General features: G+C 65.6%; 3 protein-coding genes across 3 annotated transcripts in view; 1 reads left to right on the top strand and 2 right to left on the bottom strand.

The window, feature by feature from the left end:
• Positions 1-6,258: 6,258 nt before the first annotated feature.
• CHLNCDRAFT_144686 (hypothetical protein) lies at positions 6,259-7,721 on the bottom strand (the record flags this gene model as incomplete). The annotated part of the gene is made up of 5 exons (XM_005848141.1): positions 6,259-6,393; positions 6,587-6,682; positions 6,965-7,084; positions 7,256-7,527; positions 7,715-7,721. The coding sequence occupies 5 exons, from the start codon at positions 7,719-7,721 to the stop codon at positions 6,259-6,261; spliced, it is 630 nt and encodes a 209-aa protein (XP_005848203.1).
• A 76-nt stretch (positions 7,722-7,797) lies between these two features.
• On the top strand, positions 7,798-10,057 carry CHLNCDRAFT_57575 (hypothetical protein; the record flags this gene model as incomplete). Its single annotated transcript, XM_005848335.1, has 5 exons — positions 7,798-7,999; positions 8,111-8,181; positions 8,307-8,378; positions 8,625-8,741; positions 8,945-10,057. The coding sequence occupies 5 exons, from the start codon at positions 7,798-7,800 to the stop codon at positions 10,055-10,057; spliced, it is 1,575 nt and encodes a 524-aa protein (XP_005848397.1).
• Positions 10,058-12,737: 2,680 nt separating this feature from the next.
• Positions 12,738-15,082, bottom strand: part of CHLNCDRAFT_144683 (hypothetical protein) — a gene marked incomplete at both ends in the record, with an annotated part of 2,831 nt that continues 486 nt past the window's right edge. The window contains 8 exons of the mRNA XM_005848140.1: positions 12,738-12,828; positions 12,975-13,031; positions 13,242-13,324; positions 13,587-13,695; positions 13,890-13,952; positions 14,201-14,347; positions 14,585-14,694; positions 14,937-15,041. Coding sequence (XP_005848202.1) covers positions 12,738-12,828; positions 12,975-13,031; positions 13,242-13,324; positions 13,587-13,695; positions 13,890-13,952; positions 14,201-14,347; positions 14,585-14,694; positions 14,937-15,041 — 765 coding nt within the window. The remainder of the gene's footprint in view (positions 12,829-12,974; positions 13,032-13,241; positions 13,325-13,586; positions 13,696-13,889; positions 13,953-14,200; positions 14,348-14,584; positions 14,695-14,936; positions 15,042-15,082) is intronic.

Below are 15,082 nucleotides of genomic sequence, written 5' to 3'. Positions count from 1 at the left end.
GCGGGGCTGCCCTCATTGCATACATAGTGCGCCTTTCCCTGCTTTTCTAGTGACCTAGCGTTCCGCACTGCCGTTTGGCCAGCCCATGCTCCCGTACCGTTGCGTTTCTCCCCAATGCGCCATGCCACTTTGCCAGTCATACACACGTTTCGATGCGTGCCCTGTCAGCTGCTTGCGTTGCATGTCGCCTTGCTCCACCCCTGTTTTATTGCTTTCTCTGCTTTCGCCCGGTTCCCGTCCCGTTTCGGCGGGGAGTCTATGTTGCAAGCTAGTTCTTGCTTTACCAGACTTTAAGCCCACACAAGCAAGCGTGCCGCCGCCGCGCTGCCCCCCCGGGCACGGCGGCGGCAGCAAGCTTGGGCCCAAACGCCGTGCCGCCGAGTCCCGTGGCTGCGACCGTAGACCGTGGGCCGGAAACTGCGGCCGCAGCTCGGCGGCACGTGGTTCTGTTCAAATCGCCAAGCGTGCAGCAGCGCCGAACCACGCTTCCCGGCCTCGGCACATGCCTTCAGGGCCCCCCTATCGCTGGGCACACCCCTCCAACACCGAACATGCGCCCGGGGGGAAGGGCGGCCCGGGCTGCCCAGGCCAAAGTGGGCCGCCTTCGAGCAAGAGGCGGCCGGTCTGTGTGCTGAATGAATGAATGAATGAATGAATGAATGAATGAATGAATGAATGAATGAATGAATGAATGAATGAATGAATGAATGAATGAATGAATGAATGAATGAATGAATGAATGCTCCATGACATGCAGTACTGCGGTTCCCGTCCCGTTTCGGCGGGGAGTCTATGTTGCAAGCTAGTTCTTGCTTTACCAGACTTTAAGCCCGCACAAGCACAAGCAACTGTCTGCCCGCTCACACACTAAACGCTCGGTGACCTGTCAGTTGGCCTGTCTTGCCTGTTGTTCTACTGCTTCATCCCAGGAGCTAGTGTCTAAACCCTCCGAGAGGGCACAGGTTCGATTCCTCCCATGTCGAAACTTTGTGAGGACAATCGCGGCATAGCTGACCGGCTCAGCGCCAATCCAAGCCAATTCCTTCGGGAACGCCTAATAGAATCGCCAAGGCTTCGGCACAGGCCTCCCCGGGACCCATTCACTACTAGTGGGGGGTACTGCACTTGGCGCGTCGGGCAGATCAAATAATGGTCTAAAGCTAGACGTTAAAACCGGGAAGTTAAGCCTGTGGAGGCTCTTCCCCACCTTTACCTTTTACCTTTATCCCTCCTTGCTCGAACAACAAAGTCTGTGCTGCAAGCTTGTTCTTGCTGAAACCAGACTGTAAGCCCACACAAGCAAGTCACCCACAGCAGTCCGCCCACCTCTCCTGCGCTGCAGGCTGGGATCATCAATCACGGAGGCTGCGACCAGCTGAAGCCGAGTGAGTGGGGCCACCTGGAGCTGGGTGCAGCCTGGGTGCCCCTTGATGCCCCTTGATCACGTGTGCCCCCTGCCCAAGGTCTGCTCACGCGGCCTATCATAGCTGGTTGACTGTAACACTGTAACACTGGTGCCCGCTCGGCTCCCCTCCTGCTGCACAGCAACACCTCGCACTTCAGGGTGAACGGTGACCTGCAGCTGCACCCACGTCCCCGGCATGAGCCCCGACCCAGTTGCACCTAAGCCTTCCATGCGGAAGGTTGGGGTGCGCCGCCCCCCTGAGCAACCACCCGCATGCAAATTTGGGGGTGTCTCTGGCCTTGCCTGCGTGCATAGCTGGATCCACGATTGCGTCGAAATCCTCAAGGCCACGCACAGCTTCACGGACGCAGATCCCTTCCGGATTTACGTCAGGGACCAGTGGGCCATCTGGCTCGGCAGCTGGGACACTTAGGGGCTGGCCTCCCCGCGGCATTGATGGGTATCCTCAGACCACCCTTCGTCGAGCTTCATGCCCACTCGGCACAAGCTAGAAAGAAGAAACATGTGAGTAAACCAGAGGTGTGTTGTCGTTTGGATGCCATGATCACGCAGTATACCAGACTGTTCACTGAGTATACCGAACTGTTCACTGAGCCCCTGCCCCCCACCGCTTTCTTCTCCAACCACCTGCCCGTGTCGCCGCCTTTGCCGCCGCCTGCCGCAGCCAATGGCAAGCCGCTTGACTGTAACACCGCAGACTGCCAACCCAGTGCCTGTCACCCGACCTGCTTTGCATGCTGCTGGGGCAAAAGCAGCAACCAAAGGTGTCTGATCATGCAGGCGTGGGCTGCTGCTGACGCCGCCGCGCGTCGAGCCCCCTCGTTAATCATTTCTACAATGACGAGACCTCCTTCCCTTGTGCGGGTGTGCACCCCTGCGACTCCTGCAATGCGGCAAGCCAGTCCTGACTGAAGTCAGACAGGCATCGTGCAGGTCGACAGCTGCGATTGCTCCACAGAGCGGTTCTGAGGACCCAGAATGGCACCCCATTTCGTTGCTCCACTCCCACGGGCTGAATTGCCCTTCAGATGCACCAGACCTGCTGGCTCCAGGGCAGCTGCTTGCTCCGAGTCGAGAGCTAGCTCTCGACTCGGAGCGCTCGCAAGCAGAAGGTGGGTTTACTGCGATCCACAGCCCATTTTATATCTTTGTTTTCATGCGTTTATTTGAAAAACAGTGAGATGATTGCTTCAGCATAGCTGCCAAGGGTGGTTATGAGCTACCCACCCAACCAGCTACTGGTCATACAGCAATGGTCATGCCACCAGGTCCTGGGACAACAGAAATCGCCGATATCGGCACGCGCTTGCGGGTTTTAGCTCCCAGCGAAGTCGCATCACACACCTGTGCCTCCGACCTCCAATCTTCGATCGACTGGTGAGTCGGCAGGTCGGCATGCTTGTGTGGGCTTAAAGTCTGGTAAAGCAAGAACTAGCTTGCAACATAGACTCCCCGCCGAAACGGGACGGGAACCGGGCGAAAGCAGAGAAAGCAATAAAACAGGGGTGGAGCAAGGCGACATGCAACGCAAGCAGCTGACAGGGCACGCATCGAAACGTGTGTATGACTGGCAAAGTGGCATGGCGCATTGGGGAGAAACGCAACGGTACGGGAGCATGGGCTGGCCAAACGGCAGTGCGGAACGCTAGGTCACTAGAAAAGCAGGGAAAGGCGCACTATGTATGCAATGAGGGCAGCCCCGGCTCGGGGCCGTTGAGAAAGCAGTGGGCGGGAGGGGGGAGGCCCCGGTGTGGGCGGGCCCCATCGAGGGGGGATGGGGCGCGCAAGCGGCCAGATGGGGCGGGGCGCGGGCGGCAGTGGAGTCCTGCGGCTGGGTGGGATATAGGGCAATGAGCGTTGAGCAGTGTGCGATGAGCAATGAGCAATGAGCAGTGAGCAGCCCCTCCCTAAACAAAGTGAAGCGCAGGACGGGGTCCGGTGGATGGGAGGCAAGGAAACGCGGGGGGTTGCCACGTGCGCTACCGCCGCCGCCGCAGGCAGCACCCCTGCGGCGGCGGCAGCGGCAGCAAGCCGTGGACCCAAACGCCGTGCCGCCGCCGCCGCAGGCAGCACCCCTGCGACGGCGGCGGCAGCAAGCCGTGGACCGAAACGCCGTGCCGCCGAGTCCCGTGGCTGTGGCCGTGGGCTTCTGGCAGGAAACTACGGCCGCAACTCGGCAGCACGGGGGCGTCGCAGCGTGCCCCCGCCGCCGCCGCGCTGCCCCCCGGGCACGGCGGCGGCGGCAGCAAGCTTGGGCCCAAACGCCGTGCCGCCGAGTCCCGTGGCTGCGACCGTAGACCGTGGGCCGGAAACTGCGGCCGCAGCTCGGCGGCACGTGGTTCTGTTCAAATCGCCAAGCGTGCAGCAGCGCCGAACCACGCTTCCCGGCCTCGGCGCATGCCTTCAGGGGCCCCCTATCGCTGGGCACACCCCTCCAACACCGAACATGCGCCCGGGGGGGAGGGCGGCCCGGGCTGCCCAGGCCAAAGTGGGCCGCCCTCGAGCAAGAGGCGGCCGGTCTGTGTGCTGAATGAATGAATGGATGCGTATCTGCGTATCTGCCTGCGTATCTGCCTGCTTTCCGTATCTGCCTGCCTGCCGCGACGGTTACCCGCTCGCCTGCCAAATGAGCTGCTTGCATCCTGCCTGGCTCCCTGCTACGCGGTGACATTGCTCAGTGCAGCCACCTAGCTCTCCTGCGATTCCGCTCCCATGCAGACTCCCGCTTGGACCCCCTCAAGGGCGGCATCTCCTGGCGCAACGCCACCATGCTGTCCATGGTGGGCTGGGGTCCCACCGAGGGCCCCGCCAGAGACTGGAAGAACGGCAGGATGGCCAAGAACCTGATGTGGGTGAGCGGGGGGGGGGGGGGGGGGGGAACAGCCCGCCATCACCACGCGCGCCTCCCCAACATTGACACATTTCCCCAGATGCCGCGAGCTGGGACTGCCTCCCCAGCCCCAAGGGGGCGCCTCAGGCACCTCCCCGCCGTCGCGAGGCAGCGGCAGCCTCCCTGGGCCGGACTGCCGCCGCCCTTTGTGCAAGGGGGCGGCACTGCCCTGCTGCCTTAGCCTGGCAGATCAGGGCCACGGCCGGTCCGACGTCTATTGCAGTTCCACTGGCGCCCTTGGGCCCACACTCCTGTCCTATGGCGGTGCCCCTCCCGCAGACCAACACCTTGAAGGCGTCCCGGGAGCAGTGCGTAGCTGAGTGGCCCAACTTCCCCTCGCTGGTGGTGGGACAGACCATGTGTGCACGTGAGCAGAGCATCTGCCGCCCTACCCTTGCCTCGCAACGTGCACACCTTTTGCGGACCAGTCGTTGCAGGCGTGCTGGCTGCCCAGCCCTCTCCTGTCGCCACCACACTGCTCTGCTTTCCCCCATCCTCTCTGGCTCACCTGGACGCCATCCACCTGCCTTCAGGCTACTATGGCCATGGCAAAAACTCCTGCTACAGCAAGGGCTTCCCTGGTGACGGTGGCAGCCCCGTGTTCCTGGAGCGCAAGGGCCGCCCTGGTGCGCCTCGTCTGATGCAAATGCTGACAGCCATTTATGGATGTACATCATGCTTGCGTGTACGTTCGCAGCAGCAAGCACGATGCACGGCCACCCCTTTGCCTCTGCACTACAAACACCCTATGTGCAGTGAGGCATGACGTCCCTCCCTTCCCCCCCAACAGGTTGGAATCAACAATCTCGGCCGGTGCAACCGGCTGAAGCCCAACATCATGCAAAGCGTGGCGCACTTCAGGGTGAGGAAGGAGAGCAAAGCAGCTAGCTTGCTTGCTTGCTTGTGTGGGCTTACAGTCTGGTTTCAGCAAGAACAAGCTTGCAGCACAGACTTTGTTGTTCGAGCAAGGAGGGATGAAGCAGTAGAACAACAGGCAGGACAGGCCAACTGACAGGTCACCGAGCGTTTAGTGTGTGAGCGGGCAGGCAGTACTGCATGTCGCTAGCCGGCATGCCAAGCACATTGTACGAGCTGCTTGCAGCTGCATGGGGGCACCAGTTTGACGCGAGCCTACACTTAGCTAAGTATTGTAGTCCGCCCGCATTTAGTCCGCTCCAACCTAGCATACCACTCATGCCAGGCGCAACCCCAGCTCCCTCCTACATGCAGTTCTGGATTGAGAGAGGCCTTTACTTGCTGAAGAACTTCCATGAGTTTACTGGCTCGGACCCCTTCTGGGCTTTTCTGAAGAGCCAGTTTTGAGGATTGTAAGCATGAGCCACGTAAGGTGTGTGCAGACCCCCTACGTGGCTCTGCACTGCCGCACTTCGGCCACCATTCCATCCAAGGCCCGGCACCTTTGACGCACTGGGAGTGCCCCATTGGCGCTGGCAGTTTCGCTGACATTGACATCGTCCCGCCCTGATTGATACTCTCTAATGGGAGCCTTCAACCTTGGGGCGGCATTCGCCCCGCTCACCGACCTACTATTACGTAATTTTAGCATAAGTATGGGTGCAAGCCATACTCGCAACCTCTTCTGGCACACTACATAGCATGCTTTCCATATTGCTTCCGGGAAGCAGACGTCGCATGTTCAGATTGTTGGTCTGAAGCGCCATTGATGCGCTGCATGCAATTCATCTGCAACTTTACAACACTCCAAAGAAATTTGCATTGACCCAACCGTTTATTGTAGCAATCAGGTCCTCAGTGCATTACTGGGATGGAGAGACAATGCCAAGTGCGCCGTTGTTGTCACCATGTGCCACCCTGGTGCGCAACATTCCAGGCCGATACTCTGGGTGGGTAGCCATCCTCCGGCTTTCACCATGACGGCCTCGGCAGGCTGCACCAAACCACCCGGAGATCAGCCGCTCACTCAGATCTCCTCCACCTCGTTGTCGCTCAGCGCGGCCTCCGCATCCTGGCCCCTGCCCTGGCCGTCAATGCGCTGCCGGATGCGCCTCAGCCGCGCCTCCTCCTGCTGCTCCCGCCGCTTCTCCTCCTGACGCCGCTGCGGGCGGCAGACCGGGGCAGGCAGCGGGCGGCAGGCAGGGCCGGTGAAGCAAACACACACGGGAGTGGATGGCGGCGGACTGGAGGAGCATTGCACGTGCAGGCTGCCCACCACGTTCTTCCCACTGGGCATGGCATGCACCCCTGCCGCCAGAGCACACCGCCGCGCCCGCTCGCAGGCCCGTTCCCACCTTGAGCTTGGACTGCATGCGTGCGTCCAGCCGGCCCTGCTGGAACTGCTGCAAGCCCTCGGCGCCGCCGTGTTTGGCGTGCGCCGCCGCCGCCACCTGCTCATTGAAGCCAGCAGTTGCGGCTCAGGCGCAGCGCCAGCCTGGGCAACTGGCAGCTCCCCGCCGCGTTGCTGCGCTACCCTCCCGCCAAGCGCCCTTGGCCGCCCAGCCAACAGTCAGGCAGCCAGCCAGCCAGGCAGGCAGCCGGCCAGGGACACGCACGCACACACACATACACACACACACACACACACACAGATAGCCCCAAACACAAACGCATTCCCACAAAACTGCAAACACACACAGCACAGCCCCACACACAGCCACAGGCAGACCCACCTGCGACTCGAGGTACAGGTGCATGGGCTGCCAGTCCTTCTTGTGCGGGTTGGCCTTGCGCAGGCTGCCCAGCTTGGCCAGGTCGCCGTCGCTCAGGCTGTACCGCTGCTTGGCAGTGCTCTGAGGCAGGGAGGGGCACGGCGGCGGCGGCGGCAAGCGGCGGTGTGGGCACCAACACCAGGGCCGGGGCAGGCACGGCGGCAGGCCTGCAGGCAGCCAGGCAGCCAGGTCGGCAGGCGGGCGCGCCTTGCTGATCAGCGCCTCTTGCCGCTTGCACTGCCCGCACAGCACCACGCCAAACGCGCGGTGCCACTCCGCGTTGAGGCTGAGGCTGGTGCAGCGGCTGCAGCCGGCCGTCTGCGGCGCATCGGCGGCCGCGTCTGGGAGCTCGTCGAGGCGGTCGGGATCCAGAGGCGGGGCCCAGCCCGAGGCGGGGCGGCGAGGCGGCGGCGGCGGCGGCGCGGGCCGCTGCGGCGGCGCCGCGGGCCAGCTGCCGCTCGCGGCGGGCGGCCGTGAGGGAGCTGGCTCGGGCAGGAAGCCGCCCTCCACCCTGGCTGCTGCTGCTGCCCGGGAGCTATCGAGGAGTGGGTGGGACTCGGCAACCTTGTTCCGCTCGCTGCCCCAGGTGCAGCACGAGGGCCCCCGGAACGATGGTAGATGAGGTTGAATTGCAGCGCCGCAGGGCTGAGCGGCTGAGAAACAAAAAACAAAACCCTGCCACATCACCGCGCCTCCCCAAAGCACGGAAACGCTCCATCACCACCCCTCCCGATCTTGCCCGCTTTGTAGACCACGGGCAGGCCAGCCCCCGTCCTGGTCGCCCCGATCAAGCAATGTCCTCAGAGGTGAAACCCCTGCGGGGGCGGCCGCCCCCAAACTTCCGCATCCTGATGCTGGTCTTCATGATGATGGCGTCCGGCGTGCTGGCCTTCGTCGCCCTCATCATCCTGCGGGGCACCCAGGCCGAGAATGCCGACCTCGCAGCGCGCCTGCACCGCACAGGCAAGCGCCTCCGATGGGCACAGCCGCGCGGGGGTACCGGGGGCCCGCCGATCAAATCCGTGGTTGACGGCGGCGGCAACTGCGCGCCGCACCCGTCGTGCCTTGCAAGCGAGCACCTCCTCCTCGCTTGTCCCCTCCCTGCAGAGAAGGGTAAGGAGACCCTGGCTGCGGCCATCAAGGTGGCGTCTGGCCATCTCAAGGAGGCAACTGCGAAGGTGGGTGCCGGTTGGGCGCATGCACGGCCGCCTGCTCGCCGCGCCCTGCCGCCCGCCCCTTGCCGCGCAGCTGCTGGCTGATCACGGACTGATGGCTGCTGTGTGGAGGGCTGTGTGGGCTGCAGGCGGACGCCCTGAAGGCAGACAAGGAAAAGGTGGAGGCTGAGCTGACGCAGGCACATGAGGATATAGCCACGGTGCGCTGCTCATGCACGTCATGCCCAGGGCTGCCTGCCGCCCACGCCTGTGTCCTGCTGATCATGCTACGCTGCCCATGCATCTGCCGGGGTGCTGGCCCCGGTGCTGCCGCACGCAGGCTGCTGCTGCCGGCCTGCCGGCCCTGCCGGTGGCGCACCATCCGGCCCCGAGCGCTCCTCGATTCTGGCCCGCCTGGCTCGCCGCCGCCGGCTCTGCCGCCACCTGCCACCGCCGCATGCGTGCAGCTTCAGCAGGAGCAGCGGGGCCTCAAGCACGAGGCGGAGCAGGCCAGGCAGCAGGGCAAGCAGTGTTCGGACGAGAGCCGGCGCTATGCTGCCCAGCTGGCAGAGGCTCAGGCGCAGGTGTGTGCGGCCGCAGCCATGCGCGCAGCCGTGCCCCCCCTGCTTGGCTGCCTGCGGCCTCGCCTGCAGGCCCCTGCCGCTGGCACGCCTCGCGTGGCTGGCGAGCTGGGGCGTGGGCACGCTGGGCTCGGCGCCTGGACCTTCTGGCTCGTGCCGCGGATGCTGCCACCGACTCCCTCCCTCCTCGCCCGCCTGCTCCGCAGGTGGACCTGGCCCAGAGCCAGGTGAGGGAGCTGCAGAAAAAGCTGAGGGACGCCCAGGACCAGGCGGTGGCCGACCGGGCAGCTTCCCAGCAGCAGGTGGCCGCCGCGCAGCAGCAGGCTGCCGACCACAAACAGGCGGCGGCCAGCCTGGTGCAGCAGCAGCAGCAGGCCCAGGCCGACATGGCCGCCGCCGCGCAGCAGGCAGCCCGGGCCACGGGGGCGGGCGCGGGCGCGGCGCTGGGCGCCGGCGCCGGCGCGGGCACCGTGCTCGGCTCTGGTGCCCAGGCCGGCGGGGCGCAGGCTGCTGGCGCGGGCGCCGGCGAAGCGGGCGGGCTGGACGGCACGCTGGGCGCCGCCGTGGCTGCCGCCACAGAAGGCCGCGGCATGGGCGGTGGTGGCGGCGGCTCCAGCCAGCACGCCATGGTGGCCGGGGTGCATGCCGCGCAGCAGCACCACGACGCCAAGCAGACTGCGCAGCAGCAGGCGGCCGACGCTCTGGCCAACCAGCAGGCCATCTTTGGGCTCAACGCCGGCTCCGACAACAGCGCCAGCGGCGGCGGCGGCAGCACGGGTGCAGGCGCCGGCGCCGGCTCCGGTGCGGACCTGGGTGGCAGCGGGGTGGAGGATGTGACGGAGGCGGTGAGGGGTCATGCCCTGGGCAAAGGCAAGCACTTTGCGCACGGCGGCGGCGGGGCAGGCGCCCACACCGCCACCACCACAGGCGGCCACGGCGGCGGTGGAGACGCGCTGGCCGGCGCCGGAGCTGGCGACGGCGGGGACCATTTGTTCGAGCTGGACGGCAGCCGCCATGGCAGCGATGCGGCGGGCGGCACTCTGGGTGGTGGTGCCGGCGGCGCCGGCGACAGCATGCAGGGCGCTGACGTGGACGACAACGTCGGTGCGCTGTTTGGGGGCGTGGACGGCAGCGCCGGCGGCGGCAGCCAGGATGCAGGCGGCGCCGGCAGCGCTCAGGCTAACGCCGGCGCGCGCGAGGGCGCGGCCGCACAAGACGGGGGGCGCCAGCAGGGCGGCGGCGGCGCCGCAGCGGGCACAGCGCAGGTGGTGCGCAGTAAGACAGACGACCAGGGCTTCCCCCGCCTGGAGATCCAGTGAGGCTGGCTGGCTGGCTGGCTGGCACATGCCGCCACCCTCCCCGCTTGCTGCTCCCCCTGCTGATTGCCTGTCCTGCATTGCCGGCCGGGGGGGCTCAGTGGCTGCAGGCATGCGTGGTTGTGCCGCTGCATGCATTTCGTTTTGAGCTGTTTCGTCAGTCCAATATTGCGCATGTGCACTGAATAGACCTCATTGGATTGCCCATGTAAGCTGCACCCTAGCTTGCAATCTGCCTCCAGGCTCGAGGGCTCCCGGGCTCAGCGCTATGAACATGCTAGCATGTTCATGCCGTGTTACAGCGATTGATCTCAGTTGTGTGTGATGTGTGGGGAACAAAATGGGGGGTCCGGGGTTAGGTGGTTCAGGTAGGGGGCAAGTACAGTGCTCATGTGGAGCACGCTACAGGGGGCGCAGAAGGAGGATCAGGTGGAAAGGAGCGGGCATTGCGGGACGGGAGCAAATGCTTGATACTTAGTATGTTGAGTATGTGGGGACACTGGGCGCCGTAGCCAGCAACTGCTGGCCAGCCACTTTCATGCATTGGGCAGGTGGGGTAGTTCGGGACAATTCTAGTCAGGGAGAGGACGCTGGTGGGAGAGGAGAGTTGATGCGCGAGGCAGGATTAGTCAAGCAAAGGAAATGTTGTCTAGCAATGCTGGCAAGGAGCAAAAACGTGTGTGCGAGTGCAGGTGCCCTGCAGAAAATGCTCTCTCCCACGAACCAGGGAAGGAGCGGCAGGGGCACTGATCCAATGCAGCGGCTCCGCGCCATACCAGGCGGCAGCCGTGTTTATGTATGTAACATGGGTGTGCTGCGTGCATTGCGCGAGCGGGAGGGCCTAGCACGGCGGCCCGCCTGCCCGCTTTGCATGTATCTGCCTGCGTCGGCGTGACCGCCTAGGCATGTGAAAGGATGGTGCTGCCGGGCAGCACGCTTCTGGGGGAGCAGGGTGACGCCAGCTTGGTCGCCCCGTGGCTGCAGGCTGCCGCCGTGGCAGCGGCATCCGCCTGCAGCCTCAGGTCGGCACTCAGTGAGGACAGCATTGCCTGCAGTGGCGGGGATGGGGGGTCGGGGGTGGGGGGGGGCAGGAAGGGCGATCTGTCCTCAGCAGGGGTGGAGCAACAACAGCGTGTCCTGCCCCGCTGCACCGCATGACGCTAATAGGGAGCTGCAGCAGCAGCAGCAGCAGCGCCAGGACCAGCAGCTCCTCACCTCTTGCTGCTCCTTGATCAGCTGGCACAGCTGCCGCCCCAGCACCGCCACAAAGGCCGCCAGCTGGCGCTGCTCCGTGGCGGTGGGCTGCTGCACTCCTGCCAGCTTGCACTCGCAGCGGCCGCCAGAGGCGAGGCTTGCCAGCGTAGGCACAGAGCAACTGCATGGCTGGCTGGAGCTCTGTCCAGAGAGCTGCAGCGACAGCTCGCCGCCGCATCCCGCCGCAGGGCAGCGCAGCGTGATGCCAGAGGCCCGCGGGAACAGGGCCTCCAGCGCCGCTGCCGCCGAGACGGCGCTACCGCAGCCGCACAGCATGGCAGCGACGGCGGCGGCGGCATCGCTGGCCCTGCCTACCACTTCGGAGGCGGCGGCTGGCTGTTGGAGCAGTTCGGCGCACAGCTGGTCAGCCAGGGAGTCTTCATCGAAGGCCACCTGAAACAGGGATGACATGGCAGGGCAGGGGGATGTCATTTCCGGAGTTCACGTCGGGAGCGGCGACGAGGGGGCGCAGTCCAGCGGCCGCAGCAGATATGAATCGTGGATATGTTGACGCCGGCGGCCGGCGCGGCTCCTGACCCCCAATTCGTGTTTCAAGGCACCTGGGGAAGGCCGACGACGGCAGGCTTGGGGCTTGGGGCGGGCTTGGGCCTCAACACGGCGTTGAGGACTCCCGGCGGCGTGGCGGCTGGCTTGCATCCAGCGCGCTGCAGGCATCCTGATGCTGTGACCGCCTCCCCGCAATTGGAGCGCCTCCAGCTGCGCAGGAACGGAGTTCTCATCGATGTATGGGGGTCCACGGGTGGCCGGAAGTTTCGGGGGGAGCAGCAGAACAGGTCTCAGCAGCCACAGTATTGATCCAAGTGGTTTAGTGATGAATGGGGGGAGCTATGGACATTTTGCCGGACGGTCACCTTTTTGGGGTGTTCGGTCCGTACCGCCTCGAGGCCACGCAGCCAAATCTCCAGGGAAAACCAATCGACCAGGGATTGCAAACATGCAGAAGTAATGCACGGAGTGTGATCTGGGCCCCCAGGGCGATGAACATGCGGCAGAGGGAGAGGCTGCACCCGCGCTGCCGCCGCCGCCGCCGCTCCCGCCCACTCCGCCCCCCCCCCGCCGTGAAGCAGCCTGGGGAGTCGGTCTTGGTTACTTGTGGGACAGCGCTAGGAGCGAATAAATGAAGGGGATGCAAGGCTCGGTAAATGTGAAGCCTGCCGTCGGTGGGCGTGCGGGCGCAGAGCCCACCACCCACGGAATCGAAAGGCAGCGTACAATGTCGGAAAGCGAGATCCAATGGCGCAAGCACAAGCGGCCGGGGACAACCGGCGGGGTCGACGTCTGCGCCAGAAACTGCCTCAGAGAGGCGTGTGCCTCGCACCGGTCGGCCACTGGGCACGAGGCGGCGGCAGCGGTGGCGGGCGCGTCCTGCGATTCCGCGCCCCGCGGGCCTCGAACCACCACCCCCTCCTCACGCCGCCTTCTTCAGCAGGTGCCTGCCCATGGTGCTGAACACGTGGTCGTAGAGGGTGGAGGAGATGCCGTAGCCCACAGTCTCGTCGCTGCAGCACACAGGCGGAGCGGCGCGGCGGCGGGCGGCATTGCACTGGAGTGGGCTGGCGATTGAACTGCAGGCACCCGAGCACGCCGCACATCCGTCCCCTGCGGGTGCAACCAGGCATGTGTGGGGCGGCAGCGGGGCACTCACACATAGTGGTGGTCCATGTGGCTCGACTTGAGCACGTGGCCCACCAGCCAGTCGGCCCTGCAGCGGCGGCCCCGGGTGGAGCAAAGTGAGGTGGGGAGCAGATGAAGGGGTGTGGAGGCAGGTGAAGGCGCGTTTGAAAGGGTGCGAGCAGCTGAAGTGGCGCATGTGGAGCGGCAGGGAGGGGGTCGCAGGCGCAGAGGCGGGTGTGGGGCGCAGGCGCGCCCCGGCTGCCCGCCCATCCCGTGACGTGCGCGGCTGCCGGCCCACCTGCCGCTGTGCAGGGCCCAGTGCGTGGTGTCGTAGAGCACGTAGCCAGCCACGCCGCCGCCCAGGAGCGAGCAGGCCCAGCTCTGCGGTGCCAGGCGGGTCGGGGGCGGGGGGCGGGGGAGGGAGAGGCCAGGAGGCCGATTGTGGGTGCCCCTCCTCACCCGGAATGACCCCACCAGGGCAGGCAGGCGGGCCCGCAGGGCGGCTGGGCAGGCACCAAGCCCCAACGCGGCAGGACACCCCACGCGGGCCCCCACGTGACACACACACACCACCCCTCCCCTCTGGCACGCCTGCCCACACCCGGCGCGCCGCCAGCCTGCGGGCCCGCCCTGCTCAACTCACCACCGGCAGCAGCTGGTGCAGCAGCACGTAGAATACAGCGATGACCAGCGCCGCAATCCCCGGCGGGAAGACCAGGCGGTCAAAGTCCATGGGGTACTTGTGGTGGTGGCTGCGGTACAGTGGGGAGAAAGGAGGCAGTACATGATGTACAATCCAGCGGTACATCTGGCAGCGCACGAGGCATGCCAAGCGCTTCAGCGCGAGGCGCCCCCGCCAGAGCAGGAGGTGGCGCGCAGCAGCGCAACGAGCGCCACGGGCCCCACAACCTGCGCCCCTGCCCCGCCCATGCCTGCCGGCGCTCACCCGTGCAGCATGAAGTGCCACTCGATGCCCCTGGGGGTCTTGGGGTCGAAGTGGAAGAGGAACCTGCGGGCGGGGGCAAGCCAGCAGCTTGCTACCCGACACCCAAGCAGCCCAGCTCCGGCTGCAGAGACCCACCCAGCATGCACAGCACACAACCGCCACTACATGTGGTAAACACACGCACACACAAAATGCACACACACACACACACAGTCAAACACACGCACGCACAACACTGAACTCTCTCTCTCTCACACACAGACACACACAGGTACGAACCCATACACAGACACAGACATGCAGCAGCCCACCTGTGGATGGAGTACTCCATCAGCTGCCAGATCAGCACGCCGGCAACAAACGACGCGGGCAGCAGGCCCAGCGACAGGCCGCCCGTGGCCACGCCGCGCCACATGAAGGCAGCCGCGACGGGCAGCCACAGCAGAGGCACCACGTACCTGCGGCGCGGGCATCCGGCGGGGGAGCAGGGGAGCGGGATGAGGGGCGGCGCGGAGAGCAGGCATGGCCGCACACCCACGCAGAGCAGCATCCAGGGGCGCCAGAGACGGCCAGCCCCAACAACCCGCAGCCAGCCATGCACTCTAACTCCAGCAGCCGGGGCCGGCCGCCCAGGGCACACAGGAGCCCAGGCAGGCAGCCCAGGTAGGCAGCCGAGCCAGCAAAGCTGGGCGCACCACTGCGTGCACGTCAGGCGCTCCACCACCGGGTTTGCAAACATGACGGGGTGGCCGGTGGAGGGCGCCGCCACCCACTCCAGGTATGCCTCAGGCGCCAGCTTGACCACCTGCAGGCAGGGCCGGGCAGGCAGGCAGGGGGCAGGCGGCACACACAGGTGGGCCTGCCGCGGGGCGCGGGCGGGCAGAGGAGCAGCAGCAGCCAGACCCGCGCGCGAGCCGGGCGCGGGGCGTACCAGCGGAAGGCCAGCAGCCAGCCAGGCGCCCGACCACGGCGCGCGCGGCGTACCAGCCACCGCAGCGGCCCACATCCGCGCGATGCCGGCAGCGGGAGCGCCGCAGAGTGCCGCACCTGCGGCAGCAGCGGCGCCCGCTCGTCCACCAGCTCCGCCACCCCGGCGCTCGGCTCCTCCTCGTGCCCCTCCAGCCGGCCCACGCAGTAGCCATTTAGCAGCGCCTTGGCACCCCGCGAGTGCTCATGCCCCACTGACCCGCCGG

The sequence above is a fragment of the Chlorella variabilis genome (genome assembly GCF_000147415.1).
Source record: "Chlorella variabilis unplaced genomic scaffold CHLNCscaffold_8, whole genome shotgun sequence".
NCBI lineage: Eukaryota > Viridiplantae > Chlorophyta > Trebouxiophyceae > Chlorellales > Chlorellaceae > Chlorella > Chlorella variabilis.
The sequence above is the reverse complement of the archived record's forward strand: the minus strand, read 5'-3'. Positions and strand labels throughout refer to the sequence as shown.